Genomic DNA, 12,429 nt, shown 5'->3' with positions numbered 1-12,429 from the left:
CAGGCGGCTCCGGCAGGAGTGGTGCTTGGTGACATATTTTGGAAGAGATGTCATTTAAAACATAGCCTTCGCTTGCTGCAAGAATTGGGGGGTTGGGGGGTGGCACCACGAGGATGGAGAAGGGCACATCGGCGAGCCGAGCCGCCTGCACTTTAGAAGTCCGGGAGAAAGTCTAAACACCAAACCGCAGACGGTTTAGAGTTTGTTTTGAGTTCGGGTCCCTTTTCTGCCAGTAACTCACTGTATGACCTTGAGCAAATCACCACCTCTCTAGGTAACAAGCTTCCTCAACCTTACAATTCGAGGATTGAGCACGTGACCCCTGGGGTCCTCTTAAATTAAACCATCCTGTGTTTTTAATCCTTTTGGGGGTATGCTTCCCCATTATCTCCCTTGCAGGCTCATTTTTAACATTACCTGCCTGATCCACTGCCTCCCCTTTCAAATGTCACCCTCCTCCAATGTAGGCTTTTTCTATTCACTGCCACCAGTCATTTCCTCGACAATCTGGTGCTCTTTCTGAGCTGGGGAGGGGGCGAGGCTTGCCCTACCCCCCTTAACTCTCAGCTTCAGGACAGTGGGTTTTCCTTCCACTTTTGCCCCTCCCCATCCAAATGTACAGGGCCAGTCCAGAGAGAAGGGTGGGCTGCGAAAAAATAGATCCCCTTCCCCAAAGGAGAGGTCTCCATCATGCCAGCCCCACCTCTCATGCGCACGCACGCACACACACACACACACACACACACCTGCATTCGTGGACATAAAACCAACCCGGTGACGCCAGAGCCCCTTTCATCTCGAGATCTCCCAGCAGCAGGCAGGACTCTAATTACCCCAGCACCCCCTCTGGCCCCGCCGGTTCCCCCGCTGTCATTAGCCCAGTTTTACCAGCGGGGGCCCTAGCCTTCCCACGGCTCCCAGGGCGGGGCCCTGTCTCCACCGTCTGCTCTTGGATAGGTGTGTGTGTGTGTGTGTGTGTGTGTGGAGAGCTGGTGTGTGTGTGTGTGTGTGTGTGTGTGTGTGTGTGAAGGAGAACTATTCTACCAAGAGCCCAGTTTGTACTAGGCAGAATCACTTGCCAAATGTGGGGTTCTGACCAACAGCCTATGGGAGTTGGGCTGCCCTCGCTTTTCTTAGTCTCAGCCACCTGCATCCTGGCTCTGTTGCAGCCACTTCTTTTACAGGGGGTCTTGGCATTTGCAATGCATGGATGAGGGGAGGATAATTCTCTTGGGACCTCCCTGGAATCACAGGGATGAGAAGGGCAGTTAGGGAGAAACCCTTGGGATGCAGAGTGGAGTGCTGGTGATGAGGGGTTTGCAGATGGGGGAAGGGAAATGGCAGCGGGGAGCTAGAGCTGCAGCCTGCAGAGTCAGCATGCAGTCAGTGAACCTGTGGGTTCTGCCTGGGCTCATGGTGGACATGCAACAGCTGCAGTGTGGGGCAGGAAGCTGATCGTTCAGGGTCAAGGCAGCGTGCAGTGGGAGGAGCACCGAGGGTGGCTGTCTGCCAATCGATGCCACCTCAGTGATGGGATTTGGCTGATATGGTGGGGCAGGGGGCAGGGCTGTGCTGTGCAGTGCCCAGGGTGCAGGCTGTGCCATGTGTGGAAACAGCCCTTTGGGACTGGGTTGCCCAGGGAGCTGGGAGATAATCTCAGTGCATAAGACACATTTATGAGATGAGCTACTGTATCTTCTGCCTCCATCAGCCAGAACCAGAGGCGGTGAAGAGGTCTAACGACAGTCAGGATTAGGGCAGGGTGATGGAGTCCAGAGCGGGAAGGTGCAAGCACTATGGTTTTCCTCTTCCCTCCATTCTGGCTTCCCCACCACATCTCTCTAATGAAAGGTCCTAAAGTTATTGGATGAGGGAGACTTTATGAAATCCTAAACCCAGAGCCATAGATAATGAAGTGCCTCCTGATCTATCTGTTTTTCCCCAGGGCCTGAGCAGGCACTTTGAATTCAAAGAGGAAAGTCTACCCGTCCTACCTTCTCCTTACCTCTCTCACTTTCCTTCACTCCCGACATGGGCTGGTAACAGACCTGGACAAGGGCAAAGTGAAGGGCACACTGCCTCCAAAGCAGGCATCCTGCCAGATGCCAGGATCCAGCCCTAGTCTAGGCTCACAGACCCTGGCCCTGGGTCGCGTCATTCCCCTTCCCACCCCTCACCCCGCCTACCCCCATTTCTCAAGGCTTCTAGCTCATCTCAGAGTCATTTCGTCCCCAGCGCGTTCCCTCCTTGTCACAAAATCCTTATCCAGGCTGCTCCTCCCATCCCTGCCACCTCTTCAGGGCTGAGTCCAAGGGGAGAGCAGAAGGGTGGGGCTCAAGTGAGGATGGATAGAGACCCTGCAGGGATGTGTCTGACGGCCCCCTCCCTCTTAGGCTTTGGTTGCCAAGGAGGCAGCAAGAACAGCCTGTTCTCTGGGCTCCCATTGGAACAGCTATGCCCAGGCCTCTCCCTCTCTTTCTTCCATTCCTTCTCTCCCTCCCAGACTGTTGCTAGGAAGCACCCCAGGACTGATCAAGGGTCTCACCCCTAGAAACCTGGGGATCCAGATAGCTTTCTAAAGAGCTTCTCCCAAATCCTGGAAGCCAAGACCCCACCCAGCATTCTCCACTCCTTCCAAGAATCCACAAACAGTTTGGGGGAACGGGGACAAGGCCCCCGTCAGCCTGCCCTGGAATGAACGAGCCCCTCAGTGGCCTGGGCATAAGTAATTCCCCTTCCCATCTCCCTTTGACCTCCTGGGCCCTGGGTGATGTCAGCAAGTGATGAGGTGTCCAATAGACACCCCCTGACTCCGCAGATACAGCCCCACTTATTGGGGAGTTCTGGAAAGAATAAACTGAGGTATCACCAACTAAGAGAACATAAAACCTAGGTATTTCTTTCTCTTACTGATTTTTTAATCAAGAAAAGATAGTGGAAAAGGAGGAGACAAAAGGAGGTCAGTTTATGCGATTTGGGGATCGGCGGCTGGCAGAGATGAGAGACTGAGAAATTAGCAAACAGTTGCCCAACTAAGAGTAAAGTGACCACTTATTGCTCCCTATCAATCACCTTTGTCCCATCAGATGCCCTGTTTATGGGTCACAAAAAAGAGAGCCAGGGAGGGGACTCGGGCCTGGCTGAGCCTTGCTTTGGGATCTGAGGGTAAAAGTAGAAAAAGAAGCTGACACCTTCTCCAGGTTATCTTTCAGAGCTGCTTCTACTTTTGTTCATTCATTTGACACTTTCTTTTTGAACGTTTAATACCTGTCAGGTATCAGATCCCCTAAACGTTTCCAGCTTCTGGTCTCAGAAGGTTCCCACCTGGAACCCCTTCATCCTGCTTTGCCAGGAGAAGAGGTGGGGGGCAGTCTCCTTTACCTGCCACACCACAGCCCTCCCCCTCCAGTTAAAGGAGAGATGGCACAGGCAGCTGTGGAGGTCAAGAGGACAGAGTGGCTCTCAGAGCCAGAAGGGAGGAGCAGTGGCCTGTCCAGGGTTCAGGATCATGGCACTCTCTTCTCCTCCTTGCTGGAGGGTGTGGAGAGAGAAGGCATCCTTCAGGTGTTAGAGAGGAAACCATTCTGAGATTCAGAGTTGTTCAGATTCAGAGTGGTTCAAAGGTTCAGATTCTGCCTTTCGCTGTCCTGGCTGGCCTCTTTCTGGACCTCTCCTGGGGCCAGTGGGAAGATAGAGGCGGAACTGGGGGGGATCCAGGAGCTGTCCCTGAGGGGGGGACCACCTTGCAGTCTTCTCCATCCTCCCCTTCCCCAGATAGACAGAGAGTGGAGAGCTGAACGTGGGGACGGGTAAGGGGAGGGAACTGGTTTGGAGCCAGCTGTGTACAGAGTGTGGAGTGTGTGGGAACGACTTGCTTTCTTTCCCATCCACCTGCTGCCAATTAACTCCCCATAGTGGGGGGACCCAGGCAAGCGTCCAAAGGAAAATGTTCTTCCCTATAGAGAGAAGGGATGATGACACCCTTTGTGCCTTGCGTGCTTACCAAGTATTTCAGTTTCTCGGTTTAGACTTGCCACTTTTCTCTACACTTCTTTCCAGCCTAGATGAGGAGTGTTCCCATCCCCTTGGGTACCCAAACCCCGATTCCTCATAGCATTTTACACCACCGAAAGTCCCCACTCCAACCTAGTTCCTTTTCAGCTACTCCTTCAGTGTTGCCATGTCACTCTGCCTGGCTGGCTTTATTTGTTTGTTTTTATTCATTTTTAATTTGAGGTGCCGGGTCTTAGTTTCAGCACATGGATCTTTACTTGCAGCGTGTGGGATCTTTAGCTGGGGCATGCAAACTCTTAGTTGTGGCATGTGGGATCTAGTTTCCTGATTAGGGGTCAAATCCAGGCTCCCTGCATTGGGAGCACAGAGTCTTAGCCACTGGACCACCAGGGAAGTTCTACCTAGCTGGCTGGCTTTTACCTGCCCCTCTTCTCCAGCCAGTCCCCTTCCCCAGCCAGCAAAATGAAGAGCTTGGACCTTGGGGCTAAGAGGGTGGAAGTGAGAGCTCAGCTTCTATCAGTGCTGAGAGAGAAGAAACAGACAGCCCAGGAAAGTGGAGTAAGGAAGAGGGATATTTGAGAGGGATTGTGTGTGGGGAGGGTTTCCTTCTCCCAAAGAGGATGCTGGCATCTCTTCTCTCACCCACTGGAGGATTATCACGGAATCCCAGTCTTGTGGAGGGCAAGTCAGAGAGCCTGCAGGGCCCTAGAAGCTCTTCTGATTTGGAGGAAAGAGGTGGGGTATGGAAAGGCAGTCTCTGAAACTGACACACTAGAGAGGACAAAGTAGCAAAACTGCAAATAGCCCTTACCCAGAACTAAGGGAATTCTTGTAGTAAATTCTTTGGCAGTCCAGTGGTTAGGACTCCATGTTTTCATTGCTGAGGGCCTAGGTTCAATCCCTGGTCAAGGAATTAAGATCTTGCAAACTGTGCGGCACAGCCAAAATAAAAAAAATTAAAAAATAAAAGGGTGTCCTTTTAAATCCTTAGAAGTCCAGTCCTTGGGGAAACCCTGCCAAACCAAGAGAAAGAGCTGCTGGTGAGAGGTGGGGGACAGGGAAGGCAGATGGTCTCATGACAAAAGCCGCCTCTCTGCCACTGTAAAGTGGGGGAGGAGGCACCCCTCCCCAGAGGTCTGCTAGCTTCCTCCCAGAAGGGGATGGTCTGAGTTCAGAATGCCACTCTCCTCAGGGCCCAAACATTCTCCACTCCCATGGGGCCCAAGTCAGAAGCAGTCACAAGGTTGACAGCTTTTCTCTGAGAGGACAGTTTGGGCTCTGTGGGATGGGAGTGGAGCTGCAGGATGCATGGATGTGTCTAGGTGGGAAGCCCTAAGCTGCAGTGACAGCAAAGGAATAAGAGGAGGGAGGCGGGCGAAGGTAGAGTTGGGGGCCTGGGAGAAGCAGGGAAGCCAGGTACATGAGAGACTGCTGAGAAACAAGGTCTGTAGCCGGCTTCAATGTGTGTGGCTGAGGGGATTTTGGAGGTCAAGTGTGAGAAGTCTGGGTTCTCCCTCCTTCCTGCTTTGGAAGCTTTGGCTACACATATTTGGCAGCTGTTTTGTATAAACATTATTCCCCAGTGGTGTCGCTTGGGCAGGCACTAAAGGGAGCAGAATGGAGGGGGTTGTGGGTGGGTTATGGGGAAGGAAGAAGCTGAAGGCAGTCATGACCTTAGAGGGATGTGATCTGGGTCTCCTCCAGCTGCACTCTCCTCTTCAGAACAGGAGTTCTGGTCTCCCTGTTTAGACTATGCTCCAGACACCCACGATTCTGTCATTCTTTGCCCCAAGAGCTGCAGGTTTGCTTCCAGAGCCTGAGGGGTCTGCTCTTCCAGATTCATTCCTCTGAGAACTGAGTCTGACACTTAAAGGGTGACCAAAGAATGGTGATTGGGAAATATGGATGGAGCTTGGATTCATGGATGGGGATCTGAGGCTCCTTGTGATATGGGATGCAGGGCTGAAAATAGGGCTGGCAGGACACTGTCTTGTTCTGGTTGTAAATGTAGTTCTGGTTGTAAATGTTAGTGGCGATCTGTCCACAGGGCAGGACAGGGATGAGGGCTGTGTGTGGAGAGGCCCAGCTGTTGGAGTCAGAGGTGGGTAGCATTTACTTTTGGCTTCTCACTGGGGAAGGGGGGCGGGGTTGGAGAAAGGCTAATACTCCAAACACTGGACATAATTATTTATAATGTGGTTCAATAGGTTAAAGCAAGACATCATGTTTTTAAAGTAATTAATTAATGTTTGGCTGTGCTGGGTCTTGGTTTCTGAGCATAGGCGTTCTCTAGTTCAGATGACTGGAGGGTTGCTCTCTAGTTGTGGTCTGTGGGCTTCTCACTTCGGTGGCTTCTCTTGTTGCGGAGTGTGGGCTCTAGGGCCTTCAGGCTTCAGTGGTTGTGGCTCTTGGTCTCTAGAGCCTGGGCTCAGCATTTGTGACCCATGGGCTTAGTTGCTCCTCGGCGGGTGGAATCTTCCCAGATCAGGGCTAGAACCGTGCCCTCTGCATTGGCAGGCAGATTCTTAACCACTGGACCACCAGGGAAGTCTAATCATACTGCTTTTAATAAACATTTTTTAAAAAAGAATTTTAGTTTTAGATTTATAGGAAAAAAATTGAAGATAGAGAGGATTCCTATATACCTCACTGTCAATCCCTACCCCTTTAACCTTTTACTTAGTATGGTAGGTGTTACAATTAATGACTGCTATGCTATGCTAAGTCACTTCAGTCGTTTCCGACTCTGTGCGACGCCATAGACGGCAGCCCACCAGGCTCCCCCGTCCCTGGGATTCTCCAGGCAAGAACACTGGAGTGGGCTGCCATTTCCTTCTCCAATGCATGAAAGTGAAAAGTGAAAGTGAAGTTGCTCAGTCGTGTCCGACTCTTAGCTACCCCATGGATTGAAGCCTAACAGGCTCCTCCATCCATGGGATTTTCCAAGCAAGAGGTACTGGAGTGGGATGCCATTGCCTTCTCCGAATTAATAACTGACATTGATACATTATTATTAACTGACATTGATACATTATTATTAGCTGAAGTCCGTGCTTTATTCAGATTGTTTAGTTTTCATCTAAGGTTCTTCTGTTTAAGGATCACATCCAGGATAACAAGTTACATTTAGTCATCATGTCTCCTTAGGCCCTCTTGATTGTGACAGGTTCCTAGACTTTTCTTATCTTCGATTTCCTAAACCTCAGTTTCCTCCTTACGTCTACCTTAGTCAAGCAGTTGGTTGGGCCAGGAGATTCCCAGAGAACTGCCAGATTTTAGGGTGAAGGGCTGGGTGAGGTGTGTTCAACTGACAGAGACTCAGTGTCGCTTTGGAATATAGTTGTGGAAAGGAGAAGAACTCTGGGAAATCCGGGGGTTTCGGAGGGGAAAAAAAAGCCAGGAAAGAGAAAACCTATGGATGAACGTATGCCACACCCGAGTTGTGCCTACTAACTAGCGGGCAATGAAAGGGTGTCAGAATTTGATTTAAATGCTAGGTCCACAGTGATGTCACTGGAAGAAACTTAATTGCGGTAGGCCTTTTGAGAGCCTTTCCCCCTAAGCTTCCCGAGTCTCCGAGATCCTCAGCTCCTACTCGGCTTTCCCTCAAGGAAAGAAACAATGCGGGCTGACTAGCTTCTCGTAGCTTCCGAGCTAGCTGAGTCCAAGGAACTGCAATTCCCAGAAGACATAGTGGTGTGACCGGTGTCTCGCTGCCTTCCTATTGGTTCATGTTTGTTATTGTCAGCCAATAGAAAGCTAGCTCTTTTATAAGTGCCAAAATGGCGACACCTAGGATCTAGAACTAGATTGTCCGGTAGGCTTAAATTTGGGGAGGTGATGGATGGAAAGGAAATAGGGAATTATAGTTTCAGGGTTGGGGAGGGTGGAGGAAGTGGGGGGAGAAATTTGGATTTGGGGTAGTAGTGGCTGAGGGACGCAGCCAGAGCTAAGGGCATATTTAGGCAACCGGAACTGGCTTAACCCCTTACTGCCCATTTATTCTTTGTATTAAGCACCTTTGACACTCTCTTCTTACTGCGCTTGTTTAAAGAAGAATGGTTCAGGTGGGAATAACCTAATAGGATCCCTGTTTGCCCCTTTCCCCTTTTTTTCCTTTCTAGTTATACTTTCCTTGAATCTTCCTATATCGACTCCATTCCATCTAAGTCTGCGCTCCATCCCCCATCGCCCCGCCCGATTCTTTTCCTCAGAATCCCTTTCCCTTTCTCTAGCTTGATTTCTCCAACCTCAAGGCTGACTGCTACCGGCCCGGTCTCCTCAGAGTGAAATCATGAAGGTGGTGAACCTGAAGCAAGCCATTTTGCAAGCTTGGAAGGAGCGATGGAGTGACTACCAGTGGGCAGTCAACATGAAGAAATTCTTTCCCAAAGGAGCCACCTGGGACATTCTCAACCTAGCAGGTCTTAAGTGAAGTAGGAAGGAAGGATGGGAGGGCTAAACCCAGAAATGTTGTAACACTGAGTCTTCCTTTGTTATTCTCCTTGCAGAAGCACTACTGGAGCAGGCCATGATTGGACCTTCCCCCAATCCTCTCATCCTGTCTTACCTGAAGTATGCCATTAGTTCCCAGGTAAACTCTTCTATCTATTCCAGACAGGGTTTGAAGGTGAAAGGCTTGGAATACAGTTGTCAGCTCAAATTTTTAGGTGAATTTGTTTGAACACATCATTTCCCTGAGCCTCAGTTTTCTTGTGAAAATAATAATACTCCAGTGGTTATGATGAATATTACATTAATTTGCTCTATCAATAAATACTCACATATGCCCTGGGGATTTAGCTATGAACAAGGTCTAATTCCAGCGCACAGGTATTTTGTGAGTAATATAGGTATGTGAATAAGCAGTCAATCATAAGATGGGATTATGATATAGGACAGAGTACTATGGGAGTACATGGGAGGGATACCTAATCCCAGGTTGAGCAACCAGGGAGGAAGTGATGTTTAAACCAAGACTTGAGTGTTGAGTGGGAATTAACCAAGGAGATTGATGAGAGTGTACAAAGCAGAGAGAAAAGAATATGCAACGGTTGGGAGACAAACATCACATGATATTTAGGAATTGAAAATAACGTGATATGGCTAGAGTAGGGTAGGGCTTCCCTGGTGGCTCAGTGGTAAATAATCTGCCTGCCAAAGCAAGAGACACCGGTTTGATCCCTGGGTCAGGAAGATCCTCTGGAGAAGGAAATGGCAACCCAGTCCAACATTGTTGCCTGGGAAATCCCATGGACAGAGGAGCCTGGCGGGCTACCGTCTATGGGGTCCCAAAAGAGTTGGAACACCACTTAGCAACTAAACAATAACAATGGCTAAAGTAGCGGTTTTGGCCTTAGACCATTTTATACTCTTGAAAATTGAGACTCCTGCAGAGCTTTTGTTTATATGTATTATACCTATTTGTATTTACCACTTTAGAAATTAAAAAATTAAAAAAATACTTATGTATTTAAAAGTAACAAGTAAACCCATTGTATGTTAATATACATAAAGTTTTAATGAAAAAGTAACCATATTTTCCAAAACAAAAATGAGTGAGGAAAGTGGCATTGTTTTACATGTTTGCAGATCTCTTTAATTCTAGCTTAATAGATTACAGCTGAATTCTCATAGCTGCTTCTGCATTCAGTTGTTACAGTAGGCTGTTTCAGCTGAAGAAAATCTGGCCTTGCACATCAGATATTTAGCTTGAAAAAGGAAGAATATTTTAATAAGCCTTTCAGATAAATGTGGATATTCTGAAAGGTTTATTAAAATATTCTTCCCTTTTAATTAACCTTGAGTTTTAGTAACTGTGTATACCTGTGTCACTAACATCCAAAATAAGATAGACCATTTCCATTCTCCCAGAAAGTTTCCTTGTGCCCTTTCTAGTCCATCTTCCTATAACCACTAAATGTTTTCTATTCAGTTCAGTTTAGTTCAGTCACTCAGTCGTGTCCGACTCTTTCTGACCCCATGGACTGCAGCACGCCAGGCCTCCCTGTCCAGCATCAACTCCCCAAGTTTACTCAAACTCATGTCCATTGAGTTGGTGATGCCATCCAACCATCTCATCCTGTGTTGTCCCCTTCTTCTCTCACCTTCAATCTTCCCCAGCATCAGGGTCTTTTCAGATGAGTCAGTTCTTCGCATCAGGTGGCCAAAGTATTGGAGTTTCAGCTTCAGCACCTTTCTCTATGCCCATAGATTAATATTGCCTGTATTTGGATTTCATAGAAATGAACTCATATTTAGTATTAACTCTTAATGCTCTGTCTTCTTTTAACATAAATGTTGTTGAGCTTTATGTTATTGTATATGTCAGTAGTTCATCCTTTTTTAAATTTGCTGAGTAGTATTCCTCAGTTGGCACGTAGTTCTTATGCTTCCTCTTTCCTCTTGGCATCAAGTCTCATTTCCACGTTAGCACATATTCATCTACTTTGTTTTTTTTTGGCTGCGCTGGGTCTTCATTGTGGCACGCTTACTTTCTCTAGTTTTGGCTCTCAGGCTTCTCTAATTGCAGAGCACAGGCTCTCGAGCACCGTGACTCAGCAGTTGCAGGCTCTCTAGTTGTGGTTCACAGGCTTAGTTGCCCCTTGGCATATGGGATCTTAGTTCCCCAGCCGGGGATCAAACCTGTGTCTCCTTCACAGACTCTTGACCACTGGACCACCACGGAAGTCCCTACCTTGTTTTTTTTTTTCCTACCTTGGTCTTTTTAACTGCTGTGTACTGTTCCATATATACTTAATTTCTTCAGTTCAGTCACTCAGTCATGTCCGACTCTTTGCAGCCCCATGAATCGCAGCACGCCAGGCCTCCCTGTCCATCACCAACTCCCGGAGTTCACTCAAACTCACGTCCATTGAGTCAGTGATGCCATCCAGCCATCTCATCCTCTGTCATCCCCTTTTCCTCCTGCCCCCAATCCCTCCCAGCATCAGGGTCTTTTCCAGTGAGTCAGCTCTTCACATGAGGTGGCCAAAGTATTGGAGTTTCAGCTTTAGCATAAGTCCTTCCAATGAACACCCAGGACTGATCTCCTTTAGGGTGGACTGGTTGGATCTCCTTGCAGTCCAAGGGACTCTCAAGAGTCTTCTCCAACACCACAGTTCAAACATCACTTCTTCCACGCTCAGCTTTCTTCACAGTCCAACTCTCACATCCATACATGACCACTGGAAAAACCACAGCCTTGACTAGATGGACCTTTGTTGGCAAAGTAATGTCTCTTCTTTTGAATATGCTGTCTAGGTTGGTCATAACTTTCCTTCCAAGGAGTAAGCATCTTTTAATTTCATGGCTGCAGTCACCATCTGCAGTGATTTTGGAGCCCCAAAAATAAAGTCTGACACTGTTTCCACTGTTTCCCCATCTATTTCCCATGAAGTGATGGGACCAGATGCCATGATCTTTGTTTTCTGAAATGTTGAGCTTCAAGCCAACTTTTTCACTCTCCTCTTTCACTTTCATCAAGAGGCTTTTTAGTTGCTCTTCACTTTCTGCCATAAGGGTGGTGTCATCTGTATATCTGAGGTCATTGATAATTCTCCCGGCAGTCTTGATTCCAGCTTGTGCTTCTTCCAGCCCAACATTTCTCATGATGTACTCTGCATATAAGTTAAATAAGCAGGGTGACAATATACAGCCTTGATGTACTCCTTTTCCTATTTGGAACCACTCTGTTGTTCCATGTCCACTTCTAACTGTTGCTTCCTGACCTGCATATAGGTTTCCCAAGAGGCAGGTCAGGTGGTGGTGGTTTTAAATTTTTTACCATTGTAATCAGTGTTTCATTGAATGTTCTTATACTTAACCTCTCTGCGTATCTGGCACTGTTTTCCTAGAATAGATAAACAGAAATGGAGTTGCTGGTTTGAAGAGTCGCATGTTTTAAATTATAATAGATCCTGCAAATTGCCCTCAAAAGATGATTCTCTCAGTTTACACCTGCTCCCTAGTGCTTGAGAGTATTTCTCCACACCTTTTCCAGGGTTGTATCTTTTAACATTTTTTTTTCCAGAGAGACAAAAAATTACAACATATTATAAGATGTATTTCCACGATTGTGATGATGAGTGTATTTTTTCAAATGCTTATTGGCTCTTTGTATATATTCTGTGAATTACTTATGAATTTCGTTTGCCCAGTTTTTTATCATTAGTTTGTTTTCTTTATCTTTTAAGTAACAATTTTGTGTGTGTACGTAAGTGGTAAGTCGCTTTAGTCATATTTGACTCTTTACAACCCCATGAACTGTAGCCCACCAGGCTCCTCGGTCCATGGGATTTCACGGGCAAGAATACTAGAGTGGGTTGCCATTTCCTTCTCCAGGGAACCTTCCTGACCTAGGGTTCAAACCTGCATCTCCTGCTTGGCAGGCAAATTCTTTACCACTGAGAAACC

General features: G+C 47.7%; 1 protein-coding gene across 6 annotated transcripts in view; it reads left to right on the top strand.

The window, feature by feature from the left end:
- Nucleotides 1-12,429, top strand: part of MED24 (mediator complex subunit 24) — a 44,138-nt gene that overhangs the window by 12,440 nt on the left and 19,269 nt on the right. For 2 of the 6 annotated variants that reach the window (XM_061391687.1, XM_061391682.1), the window contains exons 1-3: nucleotides 7,753-7,831; nucleotides 8,250-8,438; nucleotides 8,526-8,608. In XM_061391687.1, coding sequence (XP_061247671.1) covers nucleotides 8,309-8,438; nucleotides 8,526-8,608 — 213 coding nt within the window. In that variant the 5' untranslated portion in view covers nucleotides 7,753-7,831; nucleotides 8,250-8,308. Of the gene's footprint in view, nucleotides 1-7,752; nucleotides 7,832-7,885; nucleotides 8,082-8,228; nucleotides 8,439-8,525; nucleotides 8,609-12,429 lie in introns of those variants that run through there. The other 4 variants (XM_061391684.1, XM_061391686.1, XM_061391683.1 and 1 more) reach the window with 3 other exon arrangements.

The sequence above is a fragment of the Bos javanicus genome, chromosome 19 (genome assembly GCF_032452875.1).
Source record: "Bos javanicus breed banteng chromosome 19, ARS-OSU_banteng_1.0, whole genome shotgun sequence".
Taxonomy (NCBI): Eukaryota; Metazoa; Chordata; class Mammalia; order Artiodactyla; family Bovidae; genus Bos; species Bos javanicus.
This window is presented reverse-complemented; position numbering and strand designations above follow the sequence as displayed.